Genomic DNA, 19,519 nt, shown 5'->3' with positions numbered 1-19,519 from the left:
CACCATCCTAGGAATTAACCTTGTGAACATACGCTGCACTCCCTCAATAGCAAGAATTTCCTTCCTCAAGTTTGGAGATCAAAACTGCACACAATACTCTAGGTGTGGTCTCACAAGGGCCCTATACAACTGTTGAGAGGGGCAACCAGAGCAGATGGCGTGAGAGAGACAACTGTTTCTTTTCTATTTTTGTTTCTCTTCATCTCCCACTCCTGACAACTCTTAACCCATCAACTCTATATTTCATCAAAATGTGACCTGTGAAAATACGAGGTATAATTTAGATCTTGGATCAATATTCAGGTTGCCAGCAGGATCTTGTTGCTTTTGCTGTGTCATTGCCCTGTTCTCACAGGCGGATATAACATGAAGCTGATAAGTATTATCTATCCTTTGACATGTTAAAATATGTTTGTGCTCATGATTTTGTTGGTGAAAGTAAAACATTATATCTTAGGCATACATTATTAACTGGCATTGAATTAATCACCAGATTAATACTGTAGATTTAAGTATCCGTACAAAACTGACGCTCATTTTGTAATCACCTTTCAGCCCCAGCATCCCACCACAATACCTCCCCGTGCCTCCATCCACCCCTCTGCCCCCTCTCATCCCAACCTTCACCATGTCATGTTTGTACTATCTCCTCCCCCCCCCCCCCCCGACCTCCCTCTTTCGGATTTAGATCAATCGACCTTAACTGAGACCGTACCTTTTTTTAATTTAAAAAACGTTTGAAGAAGGGTCTCGACCCGAAACGTATGTAGTTTGTTTGTTTATACTATTCTTATAACAAATGTAAAGCACTTTGGCCAACGAGAGTTGTTTTTTAATTGTGCTATATAAATAAATGTGACTTGACTTGACTATTCATGTTCTAGAGAGATGCTGCCTGACTCTCTGAGTTACTCCAGAGCACTCTTTGTCCTTGTGTGCAAACCAGCACCTGCAGTTCCTTGTTTCCTCGTTTTACAATTGGTGGCATTTTGTAACCTTTTAAAATAATCGTAGTTTAAAATATTGTTTAAAAAAAATAATATATATATTGTTTCCTGAGTGGTTGTGCTCCTTAGTTCCAATGACAGGTTTCACTCAGAGGGCTACAATCGACCCGGAGCTGAATGAGATTCATGTCCTGTCAGGCCTCAGTAAAGACAAGGATAAACGGGACGAGAATGTTCGCAATTCCTTCTGGATTTATGACATTGCCCGAAACAGCTGGTAAGAAAAGCCGTACCTGACCACACATAATAAATGCTCTAGTCATTGGTGAATCGTGATAGCTTTATTGTTTGATATGCAAGGGGAATATTTTTGTTCACAGCACTTATATTCCGGAAACCTGCAGTAATTATAAGTACACATGTACGTTGTCATTCCAACCAAGTCATTTTTGAGTCGGGGGAGGTGGGTTAAAATATGCTTGTACATTTTTGAATTATTAGTTTCAATATGTCCACTTCTCTTTTCTTAATCAAAAAAACCCCTCTTCTTTGCAATATCTTGTTTGGTAGTTTCTGGATTGTGTGTGGATAGGGTAATAGCCTTTATTGATCTCATAATTTGCCTAATTCTCTGGAAATATTTTGTCTGAATCACTGTCTTAGCTTCCATTTGTTTTGTATCATCTTTTGGTAGTGGCATTGACAATTTTCTGAAATGCAAGTTGATAAGTTGAAATATTTGAATTTATAATTCCAGAATAGATGTATAGTACTATGGTATAGGCACCTTGCGTTGTGCACATGTTTGATTATGTATTTTTAAAATAATGAGCTTATTCATTTAATACCAAGGCCATATTTTTTGAATAACACAAATTTACACCTAGCAGCATAGTTGCCTCTATGTTTAATTTATACATTTTTGAATAAAGCGCTGCTTTTCAAGAACATAATCCCCATGTAAAACATGAGGTGGCTGTATTACAGTTTTGCTGGCAGAATTGGTATTTTGAGATGACTTGGCCTTTTATATCCTATTTATTGAAGGGCAAGAAGAAAGCAGAGACTGTATAGAGTACCAGTTATAGTTTGCAAGTCATAGTCATGGAATGATACATTGTGGAAACAGGCTCTTCAACCCAACTTGCCCACACCGACCAACATGTCCCAGCTACACTACCCCACCTGCTTGTGTTTGGTCCTTATCCCTCCAAACCTGTCCTATTCATGTATCTGTCAAATTGCTTCTTAAATGTTGGAATAGTCTCAACTACCTCCTCTGGCAGCTTGTTCCATACACCCACCACCCATTGTGTGAAAAAGTTACCCCTCAGATTCCTGTTAAATCTTTTCCCCTTCACCTTAAACCTATATTTTCTGGTCCTTAATTCACCTACTCTGGGCATGAGACTCTGAGCATCTACCTGATCTATTCCTCTCATGATTTTATACACCTCAATAGGATCACCCCTCATCCTCCTGTGCTCCAGGGAATACATTCCCAGCCTACCCAACCTCTCCATATACTCAGACCCTCTAGCCCTGGTGATCTTTGTAAATCTTCTCTGTACCCTTTCCAGATGACAACATCTTTCCTACAACACGGGGCTCGGAACTGAACACAATACTCTAAATGCGGCCTCGCCAACGTCTTATACAACCGCAACATGACCTTCCAATCATTCATGTTGCACCTATTCTCATAGAAGTGTCACACATCTGTGTTTTACCTTCCTTGGAGTATAGAAATAAGATTGTAAGTCTGAAGTATTCCAAATTCCTTTTGTTGTTGGCCAGGTGTTGGAATATTCAGACTTCACTTGCTGAGTTAGTGGGGATGTTAAACTACCTCACTGAGTTGCAAGCTCCTGAAATGAAAAGAGCAGTTTAGCTTTCCTGATCCATTTGCTGATTGTGGATAATGAGTTGGCAGTGCAAGCTTCAAACCTGTTTTGCCGCAGTCTTTACTGATTACTCTGACCTTGACAGTGGAGGATTGAGTAAATGATGTATTTGTTGAATTGATTTGTACAAATGCCAGTAATGTTCTCTGCTTGTAGATTGCACCAGAAAGAGGCACAATTTTAAAATGCAGAACACTGATGAATTCCCATTGATATGGGTCAATGCTGTGGTGGTATTTTGGACCCTTCTGTGTGTTATTACACAGAATTGTCCTTGTTCGAAATCAATGAGCCTTTTCATAGTTTGTTAACATGAGAGTTGTGGTTTTTAGCTATGTTTCCTTCACAATGTTTTTTTTTCTGTGCTGCAGGTCTTGTGTTTACAAGAACGATCAGTCTCTAAAAGACAATCCTAATAAGAGCCTTCAAGAGGAGGAGCCTTGTCCTCGATTTGCTCACCAGCTTGTATATGATGATATGCACAAGGTAATGTGCCTTTATGGCGTGTCTTCAACTTTTTCCTGTTGCATCATTCTTGTCCATTTCTTTCCCTTCGGCAACTTGCGCTTCCAGAACTTTATGCCCCAAACAAAGAGAAAAGTCGAGGTCTTGCCTGCCAGAGGAGGTAGTTGAGGCAGGTACTATCACAGCGTTTAAGAAACATTTCGACAGGTACATGGATAGGACAGGTTTGGAGGGATATATGGGCCAAATGCAGGCAGGTGGGACCAGTGTAGATGGGACATGTTGGTCCGTGTGGGCCAATTGTGACTAATTGTGAAGAAAAGTCGGTGGATTTTGCACCTTGAAAGATGATTTCTGTCCTTGTGTCATCTTGGAGCATAGAAAGGTACAGCGCAGAAATGTCTATGCCGAACATGATACCAAAATGTTGCAACTTTACTGGACTTTGGTTGGGCCCCATTTGGACTAGGCAACCCGTTTACGTCTATACAGAAGAAATCCCAGCACAGATCCCTGTGGAACAGCCATGGGCACAGACCTCAAGCCGGAACCACACCTGTCCACTGCTGTCCTCTCTCTACTATGGATGAGTCAGTTCTGAATCCAAACAGCCAAGTCACCATGGACCCCATGCATCTTAATCTTCTGGATCAGCTTACCGTGAGAGACTATCAAGTACCTTGCCCTTACAGTGAATTTACTGTTTCATTTGGACTCTGGGCCTCTGGATGATGGGTTAGAGTCATCGATACAGTGTGCCAGCATTTGGTCTATATCCGTCCAAACCTGTCCTATCCATGTACCTGTCTAACTGTTTCTTAAATGTTGGGATAGTCCCAGCCTCAACTACCTCCTTTAGGTTAGTTTAGTTTAGAGATACAGCGCGGATACAGGCCCTTTGGCCCACCGGGTCCTGCCGACCGGCAATCCCCGCACATTAACACTATCCTACACCCACTAGGGACAATATTTACATTTACCAAGCCAATTAACCTAAAAACCTGTACATCTTTGGAGTGTGGGAGGAAACCGAAGATCTCAGGTGAAAACCCACACGGGTCACGGGGAGAATGTACAAACTCCGTACAGACAGCGGCCATAGTCGGGATCGAACCCGGGCCTCCGGTGCTGCATTTGCTGTAAGGCAGCAACTCTACCACTGCGTCACTGTGACACTCCGCTGGCAGGTTGTTCCATACACACAACACCCTTTGTGTGAAAAAGTAACCCCTCAGATTCCTATTAAATCTTCTCCCCTTCACCTTGAACCTATGTCCTCTGGTCCTCGATTCACGTACTCTGGTAAGAGATTAAAAAAAGTGATACATAGCAAGAACCCACAAGCAGCATTATAAGTTCAATTGGATCTGTTTTTGATACTGGTTGAGGGTAAAATAGCATGGGCTTGAGTGGTAACTTGCATCTGACAAGACTGCATCCATCTGAGATTTAGACAGATTTAGCCTAACATCAGAAATTAGCACCTTCATCAGTACTGGACTATTAGTACAGTATGTAGTACTCGTATCTCTGTAGTGGAATTTAGCCCAGCAACCATATTGGGGTGAAAATGTTACCCATTTAGCCGCTATTGAGAATTTCAGTTCAAAATAATCAAATAATTGTTATCTTGAGGTATGCTAACTCATTTATAGCTTTCATTAGTTTTATTACTAATTAAGGTAAAGCCAAAATCTGAAATTCTCAATGATAGATGCAAAATGCTAGAGTAACTCAGTGGGTCATGCGGCATCTCTGCAGAAAATGGATAGGTGAAATTTCGGGTCGAGACCCTTCTTCGGACTGATTGTAAGGGAAGGGAAATTGAAAACCTCACTCTTTTTTATCATTGATTTAGTGGTGGAAAAATAAACATAAGGCCTTTTGTGATTTCTGGATGTTTCAAAAGTGCTGTGAAGTGGATTTGCTGATGTGTTGAGGGAAGCATGGAGCTAATTTATGCACAGCCAATTCTCACAGCTGGCGGTGTGATAATGATCAGATAATCCGTTTTAATTATCACCATTTTACATCCAAGAAAATTAATGCTTTATGCAGACGCAACCTCCTTGTCCTACTTCCCTGGAGGCTATCCTGAACAATTTCATGAGTGAAACAGATCTGGTTTAAGTATCTTTAAGTCCTTGACATCCCTTCCCCTTCTCCACACCCAGCACCAGCTTAATCTATAAGTGTTGATGCTGAATCAACCCTATTTGAAGATGGGTCTCGACGAGGATGTTAGGAGGTTGCAGGGTGACCTGGACAGGTTGAGTGAATGGGCAGATGCGTGGCAGATGCAATATAATATAGATAAATGTGAGGGTATCCACTTTGGTGGTAAAAACAAGGGGGCAGATTATTATCTCAATGGGGTTAGGTTATGTTAGGGGGAGGTATAGCGAGACCTGGGTGTCCTTGTACACCGGTCACTGAAAGTTGGCGTGCAGGTACAGCAGGCAGTGAAGAAAGCTAATGGAATGTTGGCCTTCATAACAAGAGGATTTTATTATAGGAGTAGAGAGGTTCTTCTGCAGTTGTATAGGGCTCTGGTAAGACCACATCTGGAGTATTGCGTACTGTTTTGGTCTCCTAATTTGAGGAAGGACATGTGATTGAGGCAGTGCAGCGTAGGTTCACAAGATTGATCCCTGGGATGGCGGGACTGTCATATGAGGAAAGATTGAAGAGACTAGGCTTGTATTCACTGGGGTTTAGAAGGATGAGGGGAATCTTATAAAAACATATACAATTATAAAAGGACTGGACAAGCTAGATGTTGGGCGAGTCCAGAACCAGGGGCTACAGTCTTAGAATAAAGGGGAGGACATTTAAGACTGAGGTGAGAAAAAACTTTTTCACACAGAGAGTTGTGAATTTGTGGAATTCCCTGCCACAGAGGGCAGTGGAGGCCAAATCACTGGATGGATTTAAGGGAGAGTTAGATAGAGCTCCAGTGGGCTAGTGGAATCAAGGGATATGGGGAGAAGGCAGGCACGGGTTATGGATTGGGGACGATCAGACATGATCACAATGAATGGCGGTGCTGGCTCGAAGGGCCGAATGGCCTCTTCCTGCACCTTTTTTCTCTGTTTCTATGTTTCGACCCGAAATGTCGCCATTTCCTTCTCTCCATAGATGCTGCCTCGCCCGCTGCGTTTCTCCAGCATTTTTTGTCTACTAATTTGATGCAAACTGTTTTGAGCAATCTGTTCAAGTGTTTTTACATAGTGTGTGTGTTTCTGACAAACTTGCTTTTAGAATGATTGCCCCATGCTTTATGTTTTTGCTGAATGCATTAAGTGAGGCTATACATTTGCTATAAGATTCAAGATTTAAGGGGTTTATCGTCATGCCAGTTCCATACATGGTACAATCTTGTGTGAAAATCTTCCGCTAGAGGATTCAGTACAGTAAATTTAACATGAGGCCGGTCACAGTGCTAACTCCATCTTCAAGTTCGCCGACGACACCACCATTGTTGGACGAATTACAGATGGTGATGAGTCAGTATCGAAGTGAGATCAACCGATTGTCCAAATGGTGCCAGCACAACAACCTGGCTCTCAATATCAGTAAAACCAATGAACTGATTGTGGACTTTGGAAGAGGAAAGATGAGGACCCACAATCCTGTTTATATCACATTGACTGGTGGAGAGGGTCAAAATTTCAAATTCCTGGGCATGCTAGATCTTTCCTGGACCCAGCACACTGATACAATTATAAATAAAGCCCATCAACGCCACTACTTCCTGAGAAGATTACGGAGATTCGATATGTTAGAGAGGATTCTCTTGAACTTCTACAGGTGTACAGTAGAGAGCACATTGACTGGTTGCCTCATGGCCTGGTTCGGCAACTTGAACGTCCAGGAACGGAAATGAACTGCAAAAAGTTGTGAACACTGCCCAGTCTACACCAGCTCTGACCTCCCCACCATCGAAGGGATCTATCAGAGTTGCTGCCTCAAAAAGGCAACCAGCATCATCAGAGACCCACACTATCCTGGTCACACACTCATTTCACCCTTGCCATCAGGAAGTGGCATAGGAGCCTGAAAACTAACGTTCAGGAACAGCTTCGTCCCTACTGCCATGAGGCTGTTAAACACTGCAACCTCAAATAAGTTCTGAGCTTCAATAGACTATTATTATTATTATTATTATTACACTACTATTTGTTTTTTGATTATGTATGTGTATGTATATATATCTGTGGAAAAAAAATAATATATATATATATATATATATATATATATATGTGTGTGAAGGTACACAAAATTGCTGGAGGAACTCAGCGGGTGCAGCAGCATCTATGGAGCGAAGGAAATAGGCGACGTTTCGGGCCGAAACCCTTCATGTGTGTGTGTGTGTTTGTGTCATTGTGGTTATGTATATATACACACAACCTTTTTTTCGCTCTTGTTTATCATATTGTTTCCAGTGTACTATGTTTACATATTCTGTTGTGCTGCAGCGAGTAAGAATGTCCTTGTTCTATCTGGGACACATGACAATAAAACACTCTTGACTGTCTTGACATTTCTGGGTGCAGGTTCACTACTTGTTTGGTGGAAATCCCGGGAAGTCATGCTCACCGAAGATGAGACTGGACGACTTTTGGTCATTGAAGCTTTGCCGCCCTTCCAAGGACTACCTCCTGAGACATTGCAGATACCTCATCAGGAAGCACAGGTAAGAGCAGAGCTCCAAAACTCTTTGCACTAATACTCCAAGATAATTAAACACAACACCTAAGCCTCTGGTGAAAATTATAAAAGCTGGGGGAAAAAAAACTCTGCTCTTGTGCTGATGCATTAATCATTGGTTGTTTACCATTACTTCATCTGAACTGACAGAAGACATTGAAAGCGTGTTTAGTGCTTATTGGCCTGTGAGTCATACGCGCATCATCTGAAGTAATTTTCCTGGAATCTTTGAAAAGCTGAAGAATGTAGCCATGAGAAAATGTTTATTTTCCATTACCATGCATGTTCTGTTTTATCTGCCCATTCTGCATTTGTACATCAATTCATGTTTCCAAATCCTCTACGGGTTGCTTTTTACTGCCGAGAGTCATGTGAAGGGGGTTAACTGACTAATTCCGGGAGGTCAGAAAGACATAGTGTGTGAACACAATTCTAGCCCGCCGTAGAAACAAGGAAGTGTGGAGGCTGGTTTACACAAAAGGAGTAACTCAACAGGTCAGGCAGCATCTCTGGAGGATGTGAATAGTTGATGTTTCCGATCTGGGCCCAACCTGAAATGTCACCTATCCATGTTCTCCAGAGCCGCAGCCTGACCCGCTAAGTTACTCCAGCACTTTGTGTCATTTTCTAGCCAGAAGCATATGATTGATTATTATTATTTTCTTGGGTTTTCTGTTTGTTGTTATCTGCCCAAAATGTTAGAAATGGATAATTGTTAATATAAACTGGGATGATATAATTTATGTAATTGATTAGTATGGGTGTCAAGGGATATGGGGAGAAGGCAGGAGTTAGGAAGGGGAGATAGATCAGCCATGATTGATTGGCGGAGTATACTCAGCCTAATTCTGCTCCTATCACTTTAGACCTTATGTTATGGAGTTTGCATTCGCTACTGTGAAAAACTGTGAAAACCGATTGATACATTTCAAATAGAAGACAGGAGCATTTTATTGTCAGATTTTGTGATGAATGATTTGCAAGGCTGAGCTTTTAATTGTATCTCTTCCTATTGCTTTGGCCTCTTGGTTTTGCAAATAATCCCAAGTTAAGCTGGTAGGTATGCCTATGGACAGACACAAAATGCTGGAGTAACTGAGCAGGTCGAATATCATCGCTGGTGAAAATGGATAGGTGACATTTTGGGTTGGGACCCTTCTCCAGGCATATTGAATCCATATGGAATCCTGACTGCACAACTTTGCAGTGGCCACAAGGGGGAGTAGTGAAACAGGTTTATAGTTCTTCCATGACCCTCTCCTGTTCTGCTCCAAAAAAATAACAAGCTTCCAAACTTCACTTTGTTCCCACAAATGAATTTGATCCCTCGGCTATAAATAATAGTTTCATGGATGAGATCTGACTTTGCCCCCCTGTGATTGACCTGTTATTTGATACACTTCCAATTTTTTTTGTAGATTTGAGGAGAAAGCTCGAGCAGATCCTTTGACTGCTTTAAAATACTTACAGAATGATTTGTATGTGACTGTGGATCATTCGGATCCAGAAGAAACTAAAGAGGTAGGTCCAAGCACTTTCTACTTGTCCTCTGATCATTCAGTTGCTGCTGCTTGCATCATTTGTGGTATTAAATGATAACATTAGGATTAGAGGCTGCAGTTTGTTGCATTTTCATACCAAAAACAATGCATGTACACAACACATTTGAAGCAAGTTATACTACAATTGAATTTCAAACCTGTTTTATGGTATGGATTCCAACTTCAGATGATGTAAGGTGAAGAAGAGATAGGCATTGGATTTCATAAGTTATTTAGCTGAATTTAGATTGCTGGACAAATTTTCGAATGGATTGCCTAATGCTGTTACATTTTCCTGTGCTGTTTTGCTTTCTGGTGAACCCCTATCGTAGAGCCTATAATTTTGGTTAGATGGGCACAGGGTGTTGGATAAACAGCTCTTCTTTCATTTCTCCTAAACATTCTTGATAATCATCAGGTCTCATATTACTTTCTGAACTCTCCATCCATCACTGGGCACCTCTTAAGTACTTCTCACACGAGGAACTTGCTTCCTCAATAGGGCTGACTTTGCTGCTGTGATTTTATATTGATGTAGACTTCATATTACCATCCATCGATGTCTATTTTCATCACGTGTTATCTTTAAAAGGTTTCTAATCTTTTTTTTTTAAGCAGCTGGGATTGTGCATTGACAGGGAGATGGATTTGATGGCCTATAGTGTTCTATTTATTATGAGCTTGCTATTGAGTATTTTAACAATAACTATTTCAATTGCCTGTATTTATTTGTAATTAATTTGTTATTTTATTCCCAAGTTTCAGTTATTGGCTCAAGCACTCTTCCGATCTGGTTCAGATTTTATCCCATTGGGTAAGTTTTATGAAAATGTTTTCATTGTCTGCATGGGATACTTTTTATAATTTGGGTGCATGGTGAGATCATATAATTTGTTAGTGTGTCATATTGAAGAGCATATGTGAATATGTTAATGAAGAGCATACTTTAATTTGGTGGACGCCTGCTGGTGTAAATGAAAATTAAAAACTGCAGAAACCTGGGGAAAAAACAGTGCAGGAAACACTTAGAGCTGGCACCAACTGTAACAGTTGACACTTTGGGTGAAAACCCTTCACTAGAACTGAGGCATATTGATCGCGATGTGAAGTGTCGCTGAGCTAGATCCTCCAGAGATGTTGCCTGATCCGCCGAGTTACTCCAGCACTTTGCGTTCTTACGTCACCTTTAGAACTGGGCTGGTTAAACTTATTGCAAGCTTGATCCAATTTCCTATATTTTATTTTCATTTAATGCTTGCAAAATTTTGGATGAACGCATAACATTGCCAAAGAATGTTATAATTGCTCCCTCTGCTGGATCGTTTCTGTATCAAGTTGGGATGTGGCAGAATCTGGATCGTTCTGCTTCATTCATGGAGACACCAGGAGTCCCATTAGTCAATCAAATCCAGAATTACAAACTGTACTTAGCAAATCGGGCAGCACCTGTGGAATGAGAAACCAAAAGAAAACATTTGAATTGATTTCTTTTCATTGACATTGACAAAAGATTAGATCAAATCTGATCATCATAAGGCAATTTTACTGCAACATTGGACAGCAGCACTGGGTCCCATCCCCAGGCTTTAGAACCAGCAGGAATTTAATTGAAGGATGAAAATCTTTCGAAGGACATATTTTGCTGTGCTGTTGACTTCTAATTTATACTTTTTATTGAAAAGGTAAAGGATTTGCTTTCATTCAGCTGATTAACAATTTCATGAGTTTCAGCTGGATGTGATTTCACTGGGGTTTATCGCAGGCTTAGAATTTTAATTTAATTTAAATTGGTTTATGATACTGCTCCTATAAGTTTTAAAACATGTAATTTCTCGTTTTGGACATGTTCTTAGGTTGGAGTCAGTAATTAATGCAGAATACAGCAATAACCATTAACAATCTATTAAGAGCAAATCAATATTTTGCCTTTATCTGTGCCATCCCATTTAAACTATGCCCAGCTTTTATCTTGATTATTCTTGTATTTCTGTTTAGAGCTGTGTTTAGTTGCTGTTGTGGAACTATCTCTTGATCTTGAAATTTTACAAAATGAAATCACTGTTGTAGCTCATGAGTCCTTTCTTTTATTTCTATCCCAACAGGTTTTTCAGATGTCGATCAGAATTATGCCCAGAGGACTGTGTTGTTTGATACACTGGTAAACTTCTTTCCTGACAGCATGACACCACCAAAAGGCAATCTGGTTGATCTCATCACACTGTAGCTGGATAGCATTTGCTGGATTCTGGCCGAAGAGAAAGTCGATCACATCTTTTATACTTTGCTAGATTGGATTATGATTTTGGTTGGCAAAGGTGGTTTATGTAATACCCCGTCTTCTTTCTAGTTTTGATTTGAGTATCCAATTTTGGTGGCGTTCCCATGCCACCTAAAAACTGGGTTGGAACTGATGCTGGCTTTGTGAATATGGGTTTGCTTCCCACACGTGTTCAGTCCTTTGCTGCATTGGTAAATATTTAAAACTATTTTGAGATGAAATATTAAATCCTGCCATGTGACTGTCGATATAAACACACAGTTGGAATTCTTAATGTCTGGGCTGCTTCCTGGAATAATACTGCAGTGATCGCAACTGACTTTCATCAGTGGTATTTCTGTCCAATTTCATTGTCAATTTCTCAATCCAACTGACCCATCAAATTCAGGTGTTGTTTTAACATCTGCTGTTCTCGTTCTCTTTGACCTTTAAAGCAATATTAATAACTGCTTCAAAAAGTTGTAGCTATTTTTTTACATTGAATAAATGTGAGTGCTGTGCATCATGTTCCCTGTGGGGCAGCTGACTCTGGAAATCTCAGCGGGCAGACAATAATTGCTGCCATTTGGATGTGTTTTGACTTCAGAATAATTCCATTCTACTGTTCACTTCTTTGTTTGCACTTCAAAGTTCCAGTCATATTTATAGTGGAACTAACTTTATTCTCCCTGTTTCCCAGCTTTTGATTCAGCTTTCCAGAGAGCTTCAGTTGAACTGGCTGGATTAAAAGTGTGAAAGATCCAGTCTAGCCTTTTCTTCTTGTCAAGATATGATTGCCAAACAATGGCTAACAAAAATAAAGTTGTTCTATTTTCACTCATTTTGCAGCAGTATGATGCCCAGTCTTCAGTTTCCAAAGATTTATTTGGAAGGAATGGTGGGGCAGTGTTACTTTTAAGGAAGAGCTTTAATGCAACGACTGATTTAAAAAAAATATTTTTTTACCTCTTGTGTTGTTGGGCGCTGAAAAATATGTGGCAACGATCACTTTGCCTCTGGGGTCAGGGGTATGCCCATTTAAAAAGAAGTAGTTACAGAAGAAAAACGCTTTGCTACAGAAGTTCAGTGACAGAGTACATTTCCCCATTATGTTTCAGAATCCATGCCATTCATTTTTACTAAATTGAAAGAGAATGCCATGGATGCTCCTTTCAAAACATCCACAAAGTCTTTCATGTTGAATTATAGATGTACCAGAGGGAAAAAATACACTTGCTTTATTTTGATAATTGTTAATTTGTCTGGATTCTTAAGATTGTTACCTTCATACTGCAGAGGCTCTGGTTAAGCTAATTTAATTATAGTTAATATCTATTTGTCCAGTGATTTCTTGCTCCCTATGTTCTTTCTTGTAACCTTTCTTCGTAGCGTCAGGCGTAAAGTTTAGTCATTTCTTAATAACGTTGGTTTCTGAAATATGTGATACTAATGCCTTGAAGTATGTTGTGCATTTAAAATCCAGCCACTACCAATTGCCACAGCCAATTTGCAATAACTGCCCATCACCTTTTCAATAAGTCTGAAGAAGGGTTTCGCCCCGAAACGTCACCTATTTCCTTCGCTCCATAGATGCTGCTGCACCCGCTGAGTTTCTCCAGCATTTTTGTGTACCTTTTCAATAACCATTAGTGAGAATGTCCATGAAGCTAAAATGCACGTGAGATTGACATGAAAAAGGCCAATATATTAACAATATACATAGACGTAGGTGAACATTTCAGAAACTTACTTTAGTGCAAAAAAAAATCTTTCATCAATTCTGTTATAGCAACAAATGTAGACTGTGTGATTAGATTCTTGAAGATGTAAAAAAAAAAAATAGAAGCTTATTAAGAATTAAAATACTGTGACCAGATCCCCATTTCCACACAAAGGTAAGTTACTGAAATTTTCCCATTTGTACAATATGTATATATTATTAATATATTGGCCTTTTACATTTCAATTTAACATACATTTTAGCTTCATGTACATTTAAACTTCTCACGGATGGTTATCACAAAGGTGATGGGCGGTCATTGCAAATTGGCAGGGGCGATCTATCTTAAAGGTTTTCTTCTCTTACAAAAACACATTTGATCAAGGTACTTTACCTCAGTGATTGGATTGCTGTCTCAATGCTGCTTGTGTGCTGAAGTACTTCGTTCTCCTTATGTGAAAGGTTGTTTCACATTTTTCTTTTTATTTAAAAGATTGAAAAATATCTTTCGTTCTTCTTATACAAAAGGTTGTTCCACATTTATTTTTCCCTCAAATGTGCCAATATACCCACCTGTAGGAAATATTTTAGAGATAAACAAGCTGAATGATGATTTCTCTCCGACATATTGCACCATTGTAAAAATTCGCAATTCCCCCTATCCATTAGAAGACCATTAGCAAGGCATAATGTTGATGACAATGCTACTGATGGCCGATTAACTTGGAAGTATCCCTGCAGAGAATAAAGTTGTTTCATTTTAATTCTTCAATCTCAGCCGTAGAGATATTCAGTGTAAGATTGTGGTTTTAAGGCTGTTGGAAGTAGAATAAAAATAAAATGTCCCCTTGCTATTAAGATAATACATTCTAGATTGTAAGACAAAATCTGTAGGCGCGCTCATTGCTTGCTTTCTCCCAGCTTGTAAAACAAGGCTATTTGCTATACCAGTCATTGCAATTCTTTTCCTATCAAGTATTCAGTAAAGTATTTACAATATATCCTGGCATTCCCACTCTTCTGGTGGAATTAATATTAAGAAAAAATGTATAACGTTCAATCTTGCAACTTCTTTATTGGTCAAAGCCCATTAAGTATTCTTGCAACTGAACAAATCATTTTAACCAAAGCATATTCTCTTGTATTTCTGCTTTGAACAGATTAATCTAATCTTAATGCCCTTTTCTAGAGACTAAATAATAATTAGAACACATAAATATATAATTAGAACACATAAATATATTGATAGACATACGGACAGGAAGAGTCTGAAGAAGGGGCTTGACCTGAAACGTCACCCATTCCTTCTCTCCAGAGATGCTGCCTGTCCCGCTGAGGTACTCCAGCATTTTATGTCTATCTTTGGAAGAAACATTCACTCTATTCAGTTGATCCTAATAATCACACTGGTGACTCTGAAGCTGAATTGCTAAGTATTGTTGACAGTTCTGATGACATAACCTTCTTGAGTGCTGCACCACATTAAAAATACATCCACAACTTGGAGGAGGAGAGGGGTGGTAGTGAGGGGATGTTTAAGAATTGTACTCTTAATTTAACTCTTCTGACTACACTATTTTACCACTAGATTTATGGAGAAGGGTCTTGTCCCGAAACGTTACCTTTTCCTTCGCTCCATAGATGCTGCCTCACCCGCTGAGTTTCTCCAGCATTTTTATCTACTAGATTTATGGAGGGGTTTTGTAACTCAAAATGTGTATTTTCTCAAACTCCTTCATAATTATTGGCGAATCCAATTGTTAATGTGGATAAACTATGTCATTTTATGTATTTAGAAAATTGGGAATGATGAGCAGGAATGAAAATCTCATAGCAAAGCCTTAATGATCAGAACCAAAATCACTGGCGTTAACCAAAGAATTTAAATATTTTGTATAATAGTCCTGGCCCGCTCAGAACAAAAGTTGGAAATTGAGCGTGTCGTTTGGAAATTAGAGTTGTCTCAAATAGTTTCACAGTGAAAGTGGAGTGGTAGGTTGTACACATGGACACAAAAATGCTGGAGTAACTCAGCGGGGCAGGCAGCAACTCTGGCGAGAAGGAATGGGTGACGTTTCAGGGTTGAGACTACTTCAGACTTCAAAGATGCTGCCTGTCCTGGAGTTACTCCAGCATTTTGTGTCTATCTTCAATTTAAGCCAGCATCTGCAGTTCTTTCCTGCACATTTTGTGCACATGGGCCATGCATTGTACCCGCTGAACTTATGTTTCAATTATAACAAATGCTACGAGCGTGCAACCTTTAGATCTGACAAGATGAATGTTGATTTTAGACATCAAAGTTGAAACCGAAGCATTCAGCAGCTCATTCTTGCTATTTTGTATTAAGTATCCAAAATTATTATTTTTATTATTCTGATTTCCTTTATTTTGACATTTTGTGAATTGCTGTTTATTGTAAGGTTCATGAAACTAAACATTATCGGTTACAAATGGCCCCGAGCTTATGGAAACTGCAGATGGTTTATACGGCATGCATTACGTGTCTATTACTGTTCTGCATTATAGTTTGGTGACACAAAGGGTTTAGTGGGTTTAGTTCGCTCCTTTTTATTCTAGACTGTATTTAAAGCTAGCAACAGACATTTTTTATATCTCAGATACACCACTTACTGTCTCAACCAATTTTTCACTTAGTTGATGTTTTAATTAACTAGCTGAAATAAAATGAGCAAACCTTTAAGTGTAAAAGAAGCCTGGGTGATTCATTCAGATTTTTCAGTTGTAATTAACGGGCTAGCTCAGCTTGTAACTGGCTCTGAGCAAGATTGGCTTTGCGTTGTTTTGAAGGTAGGAATGTAACTTAAGGTATTTGTTCCTCTTATCATAGAACAAAGACCCTACAGCGAGCAAGAGAGATCACTCGACGAAAAAGACGTAGTACGGTCACGGGCAGATTCATGGGTAATTTTCGGCCCCATTTCCGTAACCGGCTTCCGTCTCCGCACCAAAGATCCAGATAACCAGCGCGGAGACGGAAGCCGGTTATGGAAGCATCCTCGTAAAAGTAAAAGTTATTTGGTAAAAATCTTCTCCTCATTTTCAGAATTATAATTTATTAACACAAACTGTCCCCCCGCAACGTTGATTACACTGCGGGTCGGGTCGGGTTACTGAAATGGATGAAAAAAAGGCCCACGTTCCGCTCCGTTGCGTACTACACGTCAGCCCATTGCATTTAGCAGGAGTGGTCTACCTTGCTCCGCTATAGGATCTTTGTCAAAGATCAACCATTGTATTGGCAGGAAATCAGTTACACTACAGGCTCATGAGGTGCAATGCTTCAAAACTCAAAGCAGGATTTTGTTAACTCACTTAGGAGAGTTTGGTACGATAATACATCTAATTATAACTATCACAGGCACTGTACTAAACCTAAAATTTAAAGTGAATGTACTGGAGGATATGGAAAAAACAGGGAATTACTAAGGGGGAATAAATCACCTTCTGCTTTAATCTTTGGGAGATTATTAAATTGACATGAAATTCACACATTAAAATCTAGTTGAGGAATAGGTGTACACATTTATTTTGTTCAATCTGATAGGATACTGCGTGGTATTTGTGCTGTTGCATTTGTGTGGCTTGGTCTTTTCTGGATATATTGTGAGTGATCTGGTTAGGAATGTAGTATCATTTCCACTTTGGCCTTCTGACCCAGTCCCCAACACCCACCCTTGGCATCATCACCTAAAATGTGTTAAGCGCTTATTTATTGTCTCAAACCCTGTGGCTTTGCAGTTTGCAAATTAGCAGTTGTGTCATTGTTTGTTGCTTATTCAAAAAAGGTAGATAATTAATGGCAAAGTATTTTTGGAGGGCCGCAAAGATAATATGCAGATATTTTTCTTTCTTAAATAGTCACTTTATTTTTAGGTCGACAAAATTGCTGGAGAAACTCAGCGGGTGCAGCAGCATCTATGGAGCGAAGGAAATAGGCAACGTTTCGGCCAGAAACGTTGCCTATTTCCTTCGCTCCATAGATGCTACTGTACCCGCTGAGTTTCTCCAGCATTTTTGTCTACCTTCGATTTTCCAGCATCTGCAGTTCCTTCTTAAACAATTTATTTTAATTTTATTTTACATTTTATTTTAATGCATTCTAAGTCTCTAGTTTCCATGAAACCTTGAGGAAATTATTAACTGTATTATGTGGAACGATTCTATGACCCAGATCGAATGCAGAATTAATGTTATCTCCTTGAACATTTTAACACTTTTCCAAAAACTCCAAGCCCACTCAACGGGAAAAGTATTGCTATTTTTTTTAAATTTGATTGGCTGAAATGATAGTGGCGCAAAACTAAAATATCTTGCTGTCGCTCGAGCTCTTGCAGCGTAGATTTAGAAGACGACAGATAAATCTAACAGTCAAACCTACTTTGGTTGTAAAATAATAGTCGGAAGGCTTGACCATCTTACCCGTCCATTGTCAACTCTGATATCTTCATTGTACACATCGTGAAATTTGTGTAAGGCAGATCTAAGGAGAAATAGCATGGTTATCTGTTTAGGATTCCAAGTTGAAGTGTCAGAGCAACTGCAATCTAATGAAATAGTTGAATGAATTTGAGAGCAGAATTCCTCATATTTATAATGGTGGTAGAAAACCAGCATTGGCTAAATGCTTTTGTGGATATCGTGTAGAATTCATATTTTCTATGGTGGGCCCACACCCTGCCTTTTGTTTTAACTCCATTAAGTCCATGTTTGAATAGATGCTTTGCATTTATAAAATGTCGAGAACCTGAAGTAGGATGGATGAGAAGCAAGAAAACTAAAGCAAAATCAAGACTGAAATAATGCTTTGTTGACAAGAAATTGGAGAGGTCTTGAATTCAAGCTCCCAACCGTTGGTTGACAAACCCTTAAAAACAAAATGCTGTTGCCAATCTCAAAATGGAAAATAATTGAGCGAATTGGACTAGCTTTTTTTAATCTCCAAGTGAGAGTAAAAGGCTCATTTTTGTGAGCCTGTAAAAATGAAAATAATCAAGTGGTATTAAATGATTTCAAGGTATTCTGCTGATTTAGACGAATCCTTGGAAATGTGATGATGATCACATGTGTTCTATAGAGTCTTAAAACTCCTTAAAATATAAAACATTGTTTACAAAGTTCGGGCACCATTTTCATAAGAAAACTACGGTGCTGCACATATTCAGTACGTTACTGATGTTTCCATTTTCTGGTGCCTTTTAAAAAGAAATTCCCTGATATTGTGGGATAAGACATCAATTAATAAAAGGACCTCAAAATTGACCTCATTTACTGAGGTGGCAGGAAATGTGTTCGATATTAAAAAATAAGTAATTCATTGCATTGTGGTGTGGAGTGTATGGAATCATATGATTTGTACCAGCAGTCAAAATTCCAGAAACTACCCATGCAAAATATTCCTCATTCCTTTGCAAAGTTATAGAAGTGTGTTTATGGGGCATTATTGATGAATTGAGTATATTGGAAGCCAAAATAAGTCTTTTGTATTTCTAAATATGTCTTGTAATGTTTATTGCTGTTTCAAATAACTAATTGTGAGTGGCATAGTAGTTGTACACCTCCTGGACTGGAAATGGAGAGTTGATTGTTGTCACATCGGTATTATTAATCACTTGATTGGCAATAAATAAAAATAGTCTAAATTGGCAAATCTTGTTAATAGTTAGAAAGAAAATGAGCATTGGTGTCATTGCTGAAGTTAAAATAACACATATTGGAATAGAGGTTTTTTTTTTCCCCTTTGAATTCTGCAATACTAGGCTTGGATGCGTGCAAAATATTGTGTGTGTCTCAAGCGCGTCTATTCATCACAATATTAAAATGCAAAATATTAATTTAACGTTTCAGACTAATGATACTAAATGCTCCATTGTTTTATCTCAAATGTTCTTGCCTTTTACGTTGAGCCGAGAATGAAATCCCAAAGAGAGCTACTACTTGTTTAATTGTTCCCA

General features: G+C 39.1%; 1 protein-coding gene and 1 long non-coding RNA gene across 3 annotated transcripts in view; both read left to right on the top strand.

The window, feature by feature from the left end:
• The window catches only part of mkln1 (muskelin 1), a 97,121-nt gene extending 84,456 nt beyond the window's left edge, over positions 1–12,665 (top strand). For both annotated transcript variants that reach the window (XM_033040104.1, XM_033040103.1), the window contains exons 13-18: positions 1,077–1,224; positions 3,223–3,337; positions 7,873–8,012; positions 9,445–9,547; positions 10,327–10,381; positions 11,670–12,665. In XM_033040104.1, the coding sequence (XP_032895995.1) occupies positions 1,077–1,224; positions 3,223–3,337; positions 7,873–8,012; positions 9,445–9,547; positions 10,327–10,381; positions 11,670–11,791 (683 nt within the window). In that variant the 3' untranslated portion in view covers positions 11,792–12,665. The remainder of the gene's footprint in view (positions 1–1,076; positions 1,225–3,222; positions 3,338–7,872; positions 8,013–9,444; positions 9,548–10,326; positions 10,382–11,669) is intronic.
• Positions 12,666–13,455: 790 nt separating this feature from the next.
• Positions 13,456–16,002, top strand: LOC116985357. The gene is made up of 2 exons (XR_004415252.1): positions 13,456–14,006; positions 14,073–16,002. It is a non-coding gene; the product is annotated as an uncharacterized LOC116985357 (long non-coding RNA).
• The last annotated feature ends 3,517 nt before the right edge of the window (positions 16,003–19,519 follow it).

This window comes from Amblyraja radiata, chromosome 21 (genome assembly GCF_010909765.2).
Source record: "Amblyraja radiata isolate CabotCenter1 chromosome 21, sAmbRad1.1.pri, whole genome shotgun sequence".
NCBI classification, from domain to species: domain Eukaryota; kingdom Metazoa; phylum Chordata; class Chondrichthyes; order Rajiformes; family Rajidae; genus Amblyraja; species Amblyraja radiata.
The sequence above is the reverse complement of the archived record's forward strand: the minus strand, read 5'-3'. Positions and strand labels throughout refer to the sequence as shown.